At 39.4% G+C, this 12,997-nt stretch overlaps 1 protein-coding gene across 1 annotated transcript in view; it reads left to right on the forward strand.

Annotated features, from left to right (window-relative positions):
- Positions 1-9,906, forward strand: part of SUSD1 (sushi domain containing 1) — a 119,120-nt gene extending 109,214 nt beyond the window's left edge. The window contains exons 16-17 of the mRNA XM_081279303.1: positions 5,319-5,412; positions 5,742-9,906. Of these exons, the coding sequence (XP_081135429.1) occupies positions 5,319-5,412; position 5,742 (95 nt within the window). The 3' untranslated portion in view covers positions 5,743-9,906. The remainder of the gene's footprint in view (positions 1-5,318; positions 5,413-5,741) is intronic.
- The last annotated feature ends 3,091 nt before the right edge of the window (positions 9,907-12,997 follow it).

Raw genomic sequence — 12,997 nt, forward strand, 5'->3', positions numbered from 1 at the left:
GTGCCTGGACTTTCAAACCACAGGATTGTGAGCTAATAAATGAGTTATTGCTCCCTAAATGTCTGGTAATTTAAGCTGCAATAAAAAATGAATGCAGACAGCAGTATTGCTGACTTACCAAGCACTGCTTACTTATGTCTAAATTGGTTTTCTCCTTTGATCTCCTTTGCTATGTCCTGCGGTGCAGGAAATTGAAGGGAGAAGACCCTAAAATACAAAGAAAAATTGAACACACTAATGGTGCTAATTATTTGTCCTAGTTGGTCAACAGAATTGCTGCTTTTGATAAATGTCCAGGCATGTGTAAATTTGTGGGAAAAAATCAATGTCCACACCCACTGGAAGTCCTCAAGTCATCACAAATTTTGAGAGTAGGATTAAGTCCTTTCTTTTTTTTTAATTTTTAAATTTCTTTTTTAATTAAGTCCTTTCTAACTTACTCTTCAGTACCTGTGATGTTTCTACCAGTGGAAGAACTAAAATAAGCCAAAATGGTGAAGTATAGTTCTAATGGATTTGCTTTCTCCAAGAAGGAGTAATCAATCTGGGACGTATTGCATGAGTCACTCACTTGGGTTTCTAAAATAATATTCTACAGGTTTTTCAGAAGAAAAATGAGCCTGATTCCATGTTCCATGGCATGAGACCATGGAAGGGAGGTCACCCCAGCATGGCAAAGCTATGAAAAACAATTCAAATTGGCCTGTTGCAAATTTTTTTAGTAAGGAATTCATGGAGTGAGTTCCTAAAGAAGCCTGTGTGACTATACAAACAAGCGTTCTTGCAGATTTTTAGAGTGCTAAGCAATGGAGACAAAAACGACATACAACCAAGAACTGTCCCACCAGCAAGAATCATACTGGGAGCCAAAAATCTAAATCATGTTATGCAAAATATATAAAGGTCATTTTTTCTATATTTATATCTAGAGTAAGGAATAGTTGTTTTTATGACTTAGGATAAATCCTGCTGAGGGATGGTCAAGAGGAACCTGACTTTCATCCTGTTGGTTTGTGGGAGGATATTTGAAAGCAAGGGAAGAGCTAACTGCTGTACATAGATTAAGGTCTCCTAGTGTAGATGATGCACATTCTAGTAGGCTCATGCAACTTTCAAATGGGATGAATAAACCATTGCAGTGATCTTGGAGAAATCTGGAAGAAGAGGAGAGATGTAACAAGATTAGAGATAAGCAAAGAACAATAATTTCTGTACAAAGAAGGAGCCACCAAAAATATAGATGATGATAACTTGAAGTCAAGGCTGGGTCAGATCTTCAAGGGAGAGCTGACTTTCTGGGAGAGGCAACAGCAGTCTCCTCCGCAAGGCAGCACGGGAGTTCCGAGAGATGAGGCTGGGTCATTCTCTTTCTTGCATGGAGTTCCTCACTGATCAGAGGAATATGGCAGGCATATGTATTTTGACTTCAGCAAACACTTAACAACCCCCTTGGGAATGGTGTGGGAACATGGGGTCATTATATAGGTATAGGGACAAACTGAATGACTGCAAATTTGGCCATCGATTCCTTAATAGTTAATAGTTATCAAATCCAGGAATATGCATGACTTGGATCTCGAAGTCATCGTCAGTTCAATATTTTCATCAATCAAAAGTTAGAAATATATGGAATAAAAAGTATAAAGGAAAAAAATAGGAGGTTGGGGATGTAGCTTAATGGTAGAGCACTTGCCTAGCGTGCATAATGCCCTGGCTTAAATCCCCAGCACCACAAAAAATAAAATCAAAATTTAAAAACATGTGAAAGCTATGACAAAAACTGGGTAGATTGAATGAAACATGTAGAGCAGGAAAGTACCAGCTCCCCCAATGCACACCCTCCATATCCAATGCTATATTTTCTCTTAAAATAACAAATCAAGCCCAGCCCCGTGATGCATGCCTGTAATTCCAGTGATTTGGGAGACTGAGCAGGAGGATCACAAATTCGAGGCCAGCCTGAATAACTTTGTGAGATGCTATCTCAGAAAAATGGTATCTCAGTTTTTTTCTTTACCTTTTCATTACTTGCAAGAGAGCATTTAACCAAAGGTTTATTGATGTTGTGATCATGTTTTATGTATGGTTTACTTTTTCATATAATTTGCTTATTTTACTATTGGGGTATTTGTGTTTTCCTTATTAGTTTGTAATACTCTTTATGTATTAACCTCTTGACTATAATCCCAGATATTTTGCCCAGTTTGCCATTTATCTTTTAATTTTGCTTATGGTAAGTTTTGGTAAATGAAGTGTATACCTTTTAATGTGGTTAAATCTCTCCCTCTCTTTAAGGCTCATGCATTAATAGGTATACTTTGAAAATTCTTTTTTTTTAAGAGAGAGTGAGAGAGAGGAGAGAGAGAGAGAGAGAGAGAGAGAGAGAGAGAGAGAGAGAGAATTTTTAATATTTATTTTTTAGTTCTCGGCGGACACAACATCTTTGTTTGTATGTGGTGCTGAGGATCAAACCCGGGCCGCACGCATGCCAGGCGAGCGCGCTACCGCCTGAGCCACATCCCCAGCCCTGAAAATTCTTTCACAGTTTAATATTATATAAATATTTGCCAACATTTTCTAACTCAGATTTCAATTCAAGTTTTTAATCCTTTTGGATCTTATTTTGGTATAAGGTATAAGTTCTAATGATCAAAATTTCTTTATTCTAAATGGTTAATGAACATTCTCCACACTAATTATGAATAATTTATCATTTCTCATTGATTTGCAATAGTAACAAAACAATAGTTACAATGATAATTAATAATATAACTTTGATTTTTGCTTTCTCTGTGCCAGGTACTATTCTAACATGTATTAACTCATTTATTTCTCATAATAATCTTATAATGTGGATATTTTGTTGTCATTTCTCTGTCATTATATCATTCCTCAGTATGGAAACTGAGACACAGAATGGCTGAGTAACTTGCCCAAAGTCACACTGTGAGGTATGATGTTCAGAAAAAATTTGGACAATCTGACTTCAGTATTCCATCTTTGCAATGATTTGATATAGTTGACTTTGTTTCTAGGTTTTCTTTTTTGTTCCAGTGTATTCATTTCTATGCTGGTTGTATTAGTCAGCTTTTTGTTGCTATGACAAAATATTGGAAGAAATAAACTTCAAGGAGGAAAGACTTATTTTGTCTCACAGTTTCAGTGGTTTCAGTCCATGGCTAAATACCTTCTTTGTTTCTGGGCCTGTGGTGAGGCAGAACATCATAGCAGGGAGGATATGATGGAGTATAGCTGCACACTTCATGGTGGCCAGAAAGGGGGGGATATACATACATACACCACACACACACACACACACACACATATACACACACATATTCATACATACATATGTGTATGATATATATATGTGTGTGTATATCTATACACACACACACACACACACACACACACACATATATATATATATATATATATATATATATATATAGAGAGAGAGAGAGAGAGAGAGAGAGAGAGAGAAGGAGGGGGCCAGAGATAAGATATACTCTTCAAAGGCACGTCCCCAGTGACCTACTTCCTCCAGCTGGGACCTACCTCCTAATAGCCCATTCAGTTATGAACTAATCAGTGGCTTAATTCATTGATGAGGTCAGTACCCTCATGATCCAATCAGTTTCTAAAAGTCCCACCTCTGAACATTGCTGCTCTGGGGACAACCCTTAACACATGAATCTTCAGGGATATTCTGGATCTAAACTCTACGCCGTTTGTTTGTTTGTTTTTGGTATGGGGACTGAACCCAGTGGTGCTTAACCACTGAGCCACATCACCAACCCTTTGTATTTTTTTAGAGACAGGTTCTCTCTGGTTGCTTAGGGCCTTGCTAAGTTGCTGAGGCTGGTTTTGAACTCATCATCTTCCTGCCTCAGGCCCTTGAGCAGCTGGGATTACAGGAGTGTGCTGCTACACCCAGTCCTAACCCCACTGCATATTGCACTTGGACTCTTTGTTTTTTGGGTAGTGGGGATTGAACCTAGGGATGCTATTCCACTGAACTACATCCTCAGTTCTTTTTATTTTGAGACAGGATGTTACCAGGTTGATTAGGGCTTCACTAAGTTGCTGAGGCTGGCCTCAAGTTTGTAATCCTCCTGTCTCAGCCTTCTCAGCTGCTGGGATTATAGGCATACACCATGGTGCCTGTCTGTACTGCCTTCATATCTGGTAATTCCAGTCACTTTCCTAATTTCTAATTTAATCACTGTTCTTCCTTCCTTTTTACAATCTAGCTTCTAAAAGTGGCAAGGTCTTTTTCTTCTGAATACTAAAAGCAACCAGACAGTGTAGTCCAGTTTTTCTAGAAAGACTCTGACAATACTTTTTGAGGCAGTTGGTTTTGTAAGACTCTTTAGCAAGAGGTGAGTTCCATGCTTGCTCTTGCTGGTGCAGGTACCTTACAGAGTTTATAGTAGAATCAAACTGCTCTTAACCCAGCTGTAGAGATAAGAATTGTGTTTAAGCACTCCATGCCTTATCTGTAAAAAGGGAATAATAGTAGTATCCAGTGTAAAATGAGGTTAGAAGACTGTCTACATGAGTTAACATTTGTGAGATGCTTAGAACAGTGTCTGGCACATAGTAGGTACTAAATAAATGTCTGAAAATTCAACCAGAGTTTTCACTGTGGTCTGGGACATGAAACTCTGATTCAGTCACTTGGCCCAAATGTGCAACTCAAATGTGGGTGTTTTAAAGTTTGAAACCAGTAATCTCCTTGGAGTTGGCATGTAATGCTCCCCAAATAGAATGAATGTCTTTCAAAATGCTTTTATATCAATTTTTCTTATTTTATCCACACAGCAACTTTCTGAGCAGAGTAGAGTGGTATTATGCTTGTTGAGGTATAGGGAAAATGACATGTTAAATATCTTCTATTTAACACAAGATATTTTTCTGCTCTCTTTGACCACTGGAGCTAACATTTTTGGTCCAAAAATTCAGATGATGTCAGAATGACTTCTTCCTCCATACAAAGGATAACTGTGCATAAAAATTTATCCAGTGTAATTCTCCTGAGAGAGGTCTAATACAAGTGTAGAATTTATATGCTCACTAGATCAGCCTTTTTCTCCCTTGTCACTTTAATATGGTCTATTTTACGCTTGATTTTCAGAAATGCCCTGAAATTGTGGTTTCCCAAAGCCCTACGTCTGCAGGACCATTTCAGGGGCCACAAAAGCCATGGTGGGGCATTCTTGGGATTCTTCCTTAAAGGGGGCCCCCGACTCTGGGTTGTGCCTCTCCTGGGAGGGCTGTGATGTGCTGCGGGCTCAGTGTGTGGTTTCATCCCACAGATTCGTCACTCACACTGCAGCAGATGGTGGGTGTTGGACTGGGCTCCGTGGCTTTTGTGATCCTTCTCGCATTCCTCTCCTTCTCAGCAGTGTGGTATGTGGGACTGTCGTTTTTGAGAAATGAGTGGAATGGAGGGGAGGGTGAGGTGGGAGTCATGCAGAACAGCTGGGGATGAGGAGGGTCAGAGGGGATGTGGGTGGATGTTGTCCGGGGCTCAGCAGAGCACAGTCACTGGGTGAAAGGTATGACCTACCCTGTAGCTCACAGAGTGGGGTGGCCGGCCTGCCTTGCAGCTGCTTTTCCCCACCTCCCCCGAGTGTGTGTGTGTGTGTGTGTGTGTGTGTGTGTGTTGCATGCAGAGATGCACAGTGGGAAGACCAAAGGGTGTTCATTATTTGTCTCTTTTATTCCTCCATATCTAGATTGCAGATGGGTGCTCCAAGGAATCGATGCCCTGCTGCTGGGGCAGATGTTCTAACTGCTTCTCAGGTGTCTGCATGAAGGCCCTGTGTGGCTTCCACCCAGACGGGCGTGTGGACCTGCACCTTTCTCCATCCCTGGATTCACTATGGTGGCTATCTCTGTGGAATCCCCCAAAGGGAGAAAACTCAGGAACTGTTGACGTCTCTCCTGCTTCAGGACCAGTTCTGTGTCTATGAACTTGAGACCCTTGATGTCCAATGCCATATTGATCACAGGCTACAGATCATGAGAGTCTGGTCTGAGTGATGCCTGTGAGTCAGTTTCTATAGACACTGGATGCAAGAGAGTCTCTGTACTCTCCTTTACAGCATCGCTTAATTAATTCAGAACAGATATATGTATATATATTTTTACAATATGTAATGAGATAGGGCTTACATTTGGGCTAGAATTTGACTTTACAAAGGAGGTCATTGAGAGGGATGGAGAATATTGACATGGGCACATGTTTCAAGCACTGAAGAATCAGCTCTTTTTCCAATTAATTGATATATACTAACTACAAAATATACTAGCCTCCCCAATCCAGGAAGTTTCCTGCAATATCTGACAGTTAGCATTTCTTTGATACAATTCCAGTTGTCCTGTATGTGCTCAAAAGTAATATCTACATTCCAGTGAAAATGTTCTGTAATTTAGGTTATTTTCCCCTAGTTAATTTTTTTAAAAATTACAGAGCATTTCATAAACATGCCTCCCTTTAGAGTCTGGATCTGGTGGTAGTGTAGTAAGAACAGGTTGATGCACTATCAAGCCTTTGGCCAGCAGAGTCCAGGAATGGAGGGGACAGCAGGTAATGTGCCTTATCTACAGCCTCAGTAGCCAGCTGAAACATTACATATTAGCAGTCCTAGACCTATTGGGAGGGTGCTGAATTTACAGATGGAACATGGTAGATTTGATTTTTAAAGTTTGCATCAATATTCTTTAGCTTTCTTCCTTGAGTTATCAGGTAACTCAACTCCAAGGCTCAGTAAGAAATAAGTGGAGAAGAAATAGAGGCTTGTGGATTCTCCCTCCCTTGCTATTCCTGGAGAATGAACAGCATGGATGACAGTTACATTGCACAATCACAGGGTGGACCATACAGAATTGTGTCTCTGGAATTGTGCTCCATTTTGGTCCTGAGGAAAAGGGACAGTTTTTCCAATGTAGAGGCTGGGGTGACCTCTACAGAATTGGTGGGTAAATCTGAGTGGCTTGGTGTTATGGTTTGGGTATGGTTGGTCCCCACCAAAATTTATGTTGAAATGTGATTGCTATTTGTGGTGGTGTTGGAAGGGATGAGATCTTTAAGAGCTGATTAGATCATTAAGAGGGATTAATGACTTGCTTTCAGGATTGAGTTTTCACTCTTGTGAGACTGGATTAGTTACTATGAGAGTAGATTGTTATAAAGTGAGGCCATACCTCATATTTTGTCTCTTCCTGCATACTCCCATTTACCCTTCCATGGGTACCACCATGCTTTAATGCAGCAGGAGGCCCTCACCTGAAACCAAGCAGATGCTGGGACCATGCTCTTGGATTTGTCAGTCTCCAGAATCATGATCCAACATAAACCTTTCTATTCTTTATAAATCACTCAGTCTCAAGTATATGGTGATAGCAAGAGAAAACAGACCAAGACACCTGGGCTTGTGAGCAGATGAGGAGACAATAGGAATAGGCAGAAATTGTCCATAAAAGCTGCTCCATAGTATGGCAGAAGAGGGAAAAGTGTTCCACTCAATTGTGAAAAGACAGAGAGTTGGAGATAATATTCTGATACTTGGATATTCAATGCCAGCTGCTAGCCCCTGGCCCCTGGCCCCTGCCAGTATTAGGCAGTGTTAGGAAAAATTGATCTCTGTCCTGTGAGGTACTGCCCCAGACTCCAACGTAAGATCAGTGTTTAAAACCCTTTCCCCTTCATCTAAGATGAATTATAGAGTAGAACTCCCAAATAGCTTTCTATTTTTGATTTTTAGTGCAACCATTCAAACTTGCACTATTTTTGCTGCTTCCAATCTCAATTTGTAATCATTACAAGTTACTGTGGTTAGTGTAGGGCAGGGCCTTGATGAGAAAGGGTTTTTCTCAGAGGCCATCTCTATCAAAAGACAGAATCTGAGCCCTTACTCTCTTCCTTGCTTTGTTTATTACCAGGTCTGTAAACTTGTCTGGTAGCTTTACAATAATACTTTTGTTGTTTTTTTTTAACATGGGTTTTTAAAGGGGAGAGTGCAGGGTCCTTTGAGCAGGTAGCACCTTGTGAACTGAGGCATTGAACTGGCTTGAGAGTCAGCTAGGTCCTGAGGTGTCCACCACTGTCTGAGGACAGTGGGAAGGGGAACACATGAGCCCATGAGTGTGGGGAGCCACCCGTTGCCCCTGGGCTGAGCTTGCTCCCCCTGCCTGGAATAATGGGGGTACTGGTCTAGCACCATGCGAAAGCTGTGCAGGGCAAGTGGCCACAGAGCCTGCTTCAAGCCCTACGTGGGCATTACCTAATGGGGATGGGCAGCCCCTTGAAACCTGATTCCCTTGCCTTATTTGGGTAAAATTTTCTCGAATGTCTTTTCCCCAATAAACTGAAGGTTTCGGGTGTGCTTGCTGTCTTGCTTCTTCCAGCGCTGGAGCTGATCCTTGGGGTCACCAAGCCGAGCCATCCTGCCTTAGAAACATTTGTGTGCTGCGTGGTTTCTTCACCGTTTTCTTAGTTATTGATACAACCAGCTCCTTTGAACCCAGTTCCTATCGCCAGTCCGGCCAGCTGGTGATACATGAGCTCCCTTCTAGATCAGGATTCAAAACTGTAGGGTTGCCCAGGCATGGGGATGTGCCCGGGCTGATTTCTTTTGTGTCCATAGTTTCTGTTTCTATCAACTGTACAAAAGGCACTTCCTCATGGTCTTTCATTCCATCCTCACAATGGTTCTGTGTGGTAGGAAGTTTGGGGTTGTTGGTCCCCGTTTAAGAATGGGAAAATAGGTTCAGACAGATCCATGACTTGAGTTGTAGGCCAGGTCTAGTTTTCTTTCTTGGCATTTGCTGGCCCTTGAGTTAGCTACTGAACTAATATTTGTACAGACTTTTTGGTTCTGGGGATTATCAGACCTTTAAATTTCCAAACAACAATATTATATATGCTTTAAACTATTTCCTTTATATATAGCATATGTGTCTTTTATAACTATCTTTTCATTGTAAGTTACCTTCACCCATCAATTCTAGAAGGCACAACGAACAACCAAGCAGGTTAACAGTTTTTTCTGTGATCTAAGACCCGGGATTGCAGCTGAGGGCTTGAGACCAGAACAGCAATAATGATCTCAAAGTTCCACATTACTATGGAATAAAGTTACTTTTTTGTTTATTTTTGAAACAGGGTCTTGTTATGCTGCCCCGGCTGGTCTTTAACTTGTGAGCTCAAGTTGTCCTCCTGCCTCAACTTCCAGAGTAGCCGGGGCTAGAGGCATGTGCCACCATATCTAGCTCTAAAGTTAATATTTAAATTGATTTTAAAGGAAGTAAAAAGGAATTCTCAGTGTTCCCTTATTATTGCTAATCTTACATTCTGATTTTCTAAGAAATTTTTTTTCTGTCCTATTCTAAGAGAAAATCACTGGTCAAATCAGGTTTTCAGGACCTCTCATCTATCACACTCTCGTTGGTTAAAGCTGAGGCCTGCTTCTGGAGGGAAGGACCTTTTTGTTCTCAACTGTATGGGCTGATGCCACAGTGAAGCAAATCGATGACCAAAGCAGGGTGTGTTTTTGTTGCAATTAATCACTTTGGTGGTGGTGTGTCTCTTTATCTGTACCTCTGGGCACGACTTGGGGTTACCAGGATGGAGTTAAACTGTGTGTGGTTTTCTAACATTCTGCCTTTGCTGGTCAACATTTTCTGGACACATTTTCACATCCATCATGACGGCATTACAAATTGGTACCATGATTTATTTAATCACACTCTATTGTACATTTAGTTTTTCCAGATGTTTACTGTCATTATACAAGTCTGTTTACATGTGTGCAATTATCACTTATGCTGAATTCCTAGAGGTGAAATTGTTGGGATGGAAACTTTGTGTATTTCATGTTGGGTTGCTCACTGCCAGAGAGATTGATGCCCATTTACGCGATCAGGAGCAGAAAGCCTCAACACCAAGGTGCATTGTTCTTCTTGATTAATTTGTTAGGTAAAAATGATGTTTTAATTTTGGGGGGCATTTTTTTTCTGAAAATTTTGCATATTGATTTGCCATTTAAAATTCTTTGTGAAAATGCTTTATTTCTTAGTACTATACTTGGCCTGGTTATCTTTTAAGATTTGAAAAAAAATCAATATCATTGTAATTTTAATTCTCATCTGTCATATTTTGTAAACAATTGTTCTAGTTTTATTTCTGGAGAGTTTAACCCTTTTCCCCCCTAAATAACCTTGTTATGTTATGAATTGTTACAAAAAACTTTTAAAATTTATATAGTCAAAATTTTTTTTCCTTATGTATTTTGCTTTTGGTGCTATGGATAGAAGGACATTCCAGTCTCAAAGTAACAAATATAATCTATCATTTTTTTAAACACATAAATCTTAAGTCTATCTGAAATTTATTTTATTTTTTAATTTTATTTATTTTTTTATTAGTTGTTCAAGACAATACAATGATCTTGACATATCATACATTTGATTCAAATAGGGTATGAATTGTCATTTTTCCATGTGTACAGATTGCAGGATCACATTGGTTATACAGCCGTGTGTATACATACAGCAGTCCTTGTGTCAGTTGTATTCTGCTGCCCTCCCTCTCCCTCCACCCCTCCCCTCCCCTCCCATCCCTATTGTCTACCCATTCTACTGTGACACTTATCTCTCTTTCTCTTTTTTTTCCCTTCCCTTCCCCCTCACACCATCGTATATGTATTTTGTGAACCCATGAGGGTCTCCTTCCGTCTTCCGTGCAATTTCCCTTCTCCCTCCCTTTCCCTCCCTCCTCTTTTCCTTATTTCGTGGTAATCTTCTTCTCATGCTCTTCCTTCCTACTTTGTTTTGAGTCACGTCCCTTATATCAGCAAAGATATTCGGCATTTGTTTTTTAGGGATTGGCTAACTTCGCTTAGCATAATTTGCTCTAGTGCCATCCATTTCCCTGCAAATGCCATGATTTTGTTATTTTTTACTGCTGAGTAATATTCCATTGTGTATAAATGCCACAATTTCTTAATCCATTCTGAAATTTATTTTAGTATGGGTGTGAGGTTTCTGGGGTTGGGGCTGGGGTGTCTTTTTGTTGTTGTTGCTAAGTGGTTTAGCCAGCTGTCCTTTTAATATGCATTGACCATTTCGCCTCCCGTGTCTTGAAACCGTATACAAATATCTATTTTTGAATTTCCCTGTTTGTTTTACTGACCTACTTCTGTGCCAATACTACCTGCTATAACTTTAAAATAGTTTTTTAATATTAAGTAAAAGTTACTATTTTTCTAATAATTATCAGTATTTTAAGCATGTATTACATATTTATTCATGTATACTTATTGCATATATAAGTTAAAGAATTTAGTCAAGTTTCCTCCCAAGTCTTATTTTTTGGGGGGAAGATGTGTTAAATACCCAGAACATGATATGTGTCTCCATGTAAAGTTTTCCTTTGTGTTTCTGCCTATAATATTTCAGTTTTCAATGCACAAAGTCATTCATGCATATGTTTTGTTGGATATGTCTAGATTTATATTTTATATATAAAACATATATTTATATAAAATATAAATAAGTAATAAGATTTATATATAAATATATTTTATATATGAAGTATATATAAATATATTTATATATTTTTATTATTTTTATTTATTTATTTATATATTATTATGTCTAGTTTCTATTTTGTTTTCCTGAACTGCAGTCCCTCCCTCAGCCCCTGCTCCTGAGAGTGCATGCCACAGCCTCTTCCTGCTGCTATGAGTTGGGTCTTCTGCTTGGACAGTCTGCTTTCTTTGGGTAAAGTCACATCAAGAGGACTCCTCCATCCAAGCAGAGGATTGCCTGGCCATCATGGGTAGCTCTAGCTGCCGACTGCCACCCATTGGACCCATTGTCCAGTTGGTGGGTAGGTCACATGCTTCTTGTTTTGCCCTGCCGCTGAGATGACAGCCTCAGCCTCTTGACCCGTGGGTTTCTTATTCTTGGAACCAGATACAGGCCACTAGTTCTCTGAAACCTTAGGACACAAGCTGAATTCTCAGAGTGGAGGTCCTGATGTTCCCCTTTCTGGGTGTGTGCTGGGGAAGACCCTCTCGCCTTTACCATTGGCATGAGATGCAAATGCTCAGCACACCAACAGCTTTCTCTGAAAACACTTCTTTTCCCCTTTTCCATTTAAACCACTTTATATGCCTGAGGAAGTATTATGCTGAGGGTCAGAAGACAACCTCAAAATCCTCATTTTAGAATATGGTGGTTCTTGCAACTGATTATTTTTCTTTTCTTAGTTTTTTTTTTTTTTTTTTTTTTTTTTTGTCAAACCAATGCAAAAGAGTCCAACTGGAGATCAAAGGATATGAAAATACACTGCAGAGAATAAGAAATGTACTTGATTCCTAATCCTAAAAAAAGATGCTTAGCTTTACTTTAAAGAGAAATGCAAGTTATACAATGTGTCAAATGCATTATACTGTCATGTACAACTGATTAGAACAAATTTTTAAAATATAAAAAAAGGAAAATGAAAATTAGTGAGATATTTTCTCAATTATCAAATTTGGAGAAACCTAGGTTTGATAACACACACCTTTTTGAAATGGTGGGGAAACAGGTATTCAAACATTGGAAGCACAAAGTGGTAAAGCTCTATGAAAGGGAATATTTACATAATTCCAGAAGTTTTGGTCCTTTACTCCAGAAGTCTCCCTTCTGCGATTTATCCTTTGGATTCACCTTTATATGTTCAAAATGGCACCTGTACAAGGAAAGTGCAAATTAGTAAAAACCTTGTACAGGTGTCATTTTGAACATATGAAGGTGAGTCCAAAGAATTATGATAACTTGGAAACACCCGAAATGCTCTCAGGAGGAAATACAAAGTGGAATACTATGCAGTTGTAGAATGAAAAGGAATGAGGAAGAACTATGAATTGATACAGAGACGATCTTTAAGATACATTGTTTTGACGAGAAAATCAAGATGCATAACAGTAATATGATATGC

The sequence above is a fragment of the Spermophilus citellus genome (genome assembly GCF_964194105.1).
Source record: "Spermophilus citellus genome assembly, chromosome: 2".
Lineage (NCBI taxonomy): Eukaryota > Metazoa > Chordata > Mammalia > Rodentia > Sciuridae > Spermophilus > Spermophilus citellus.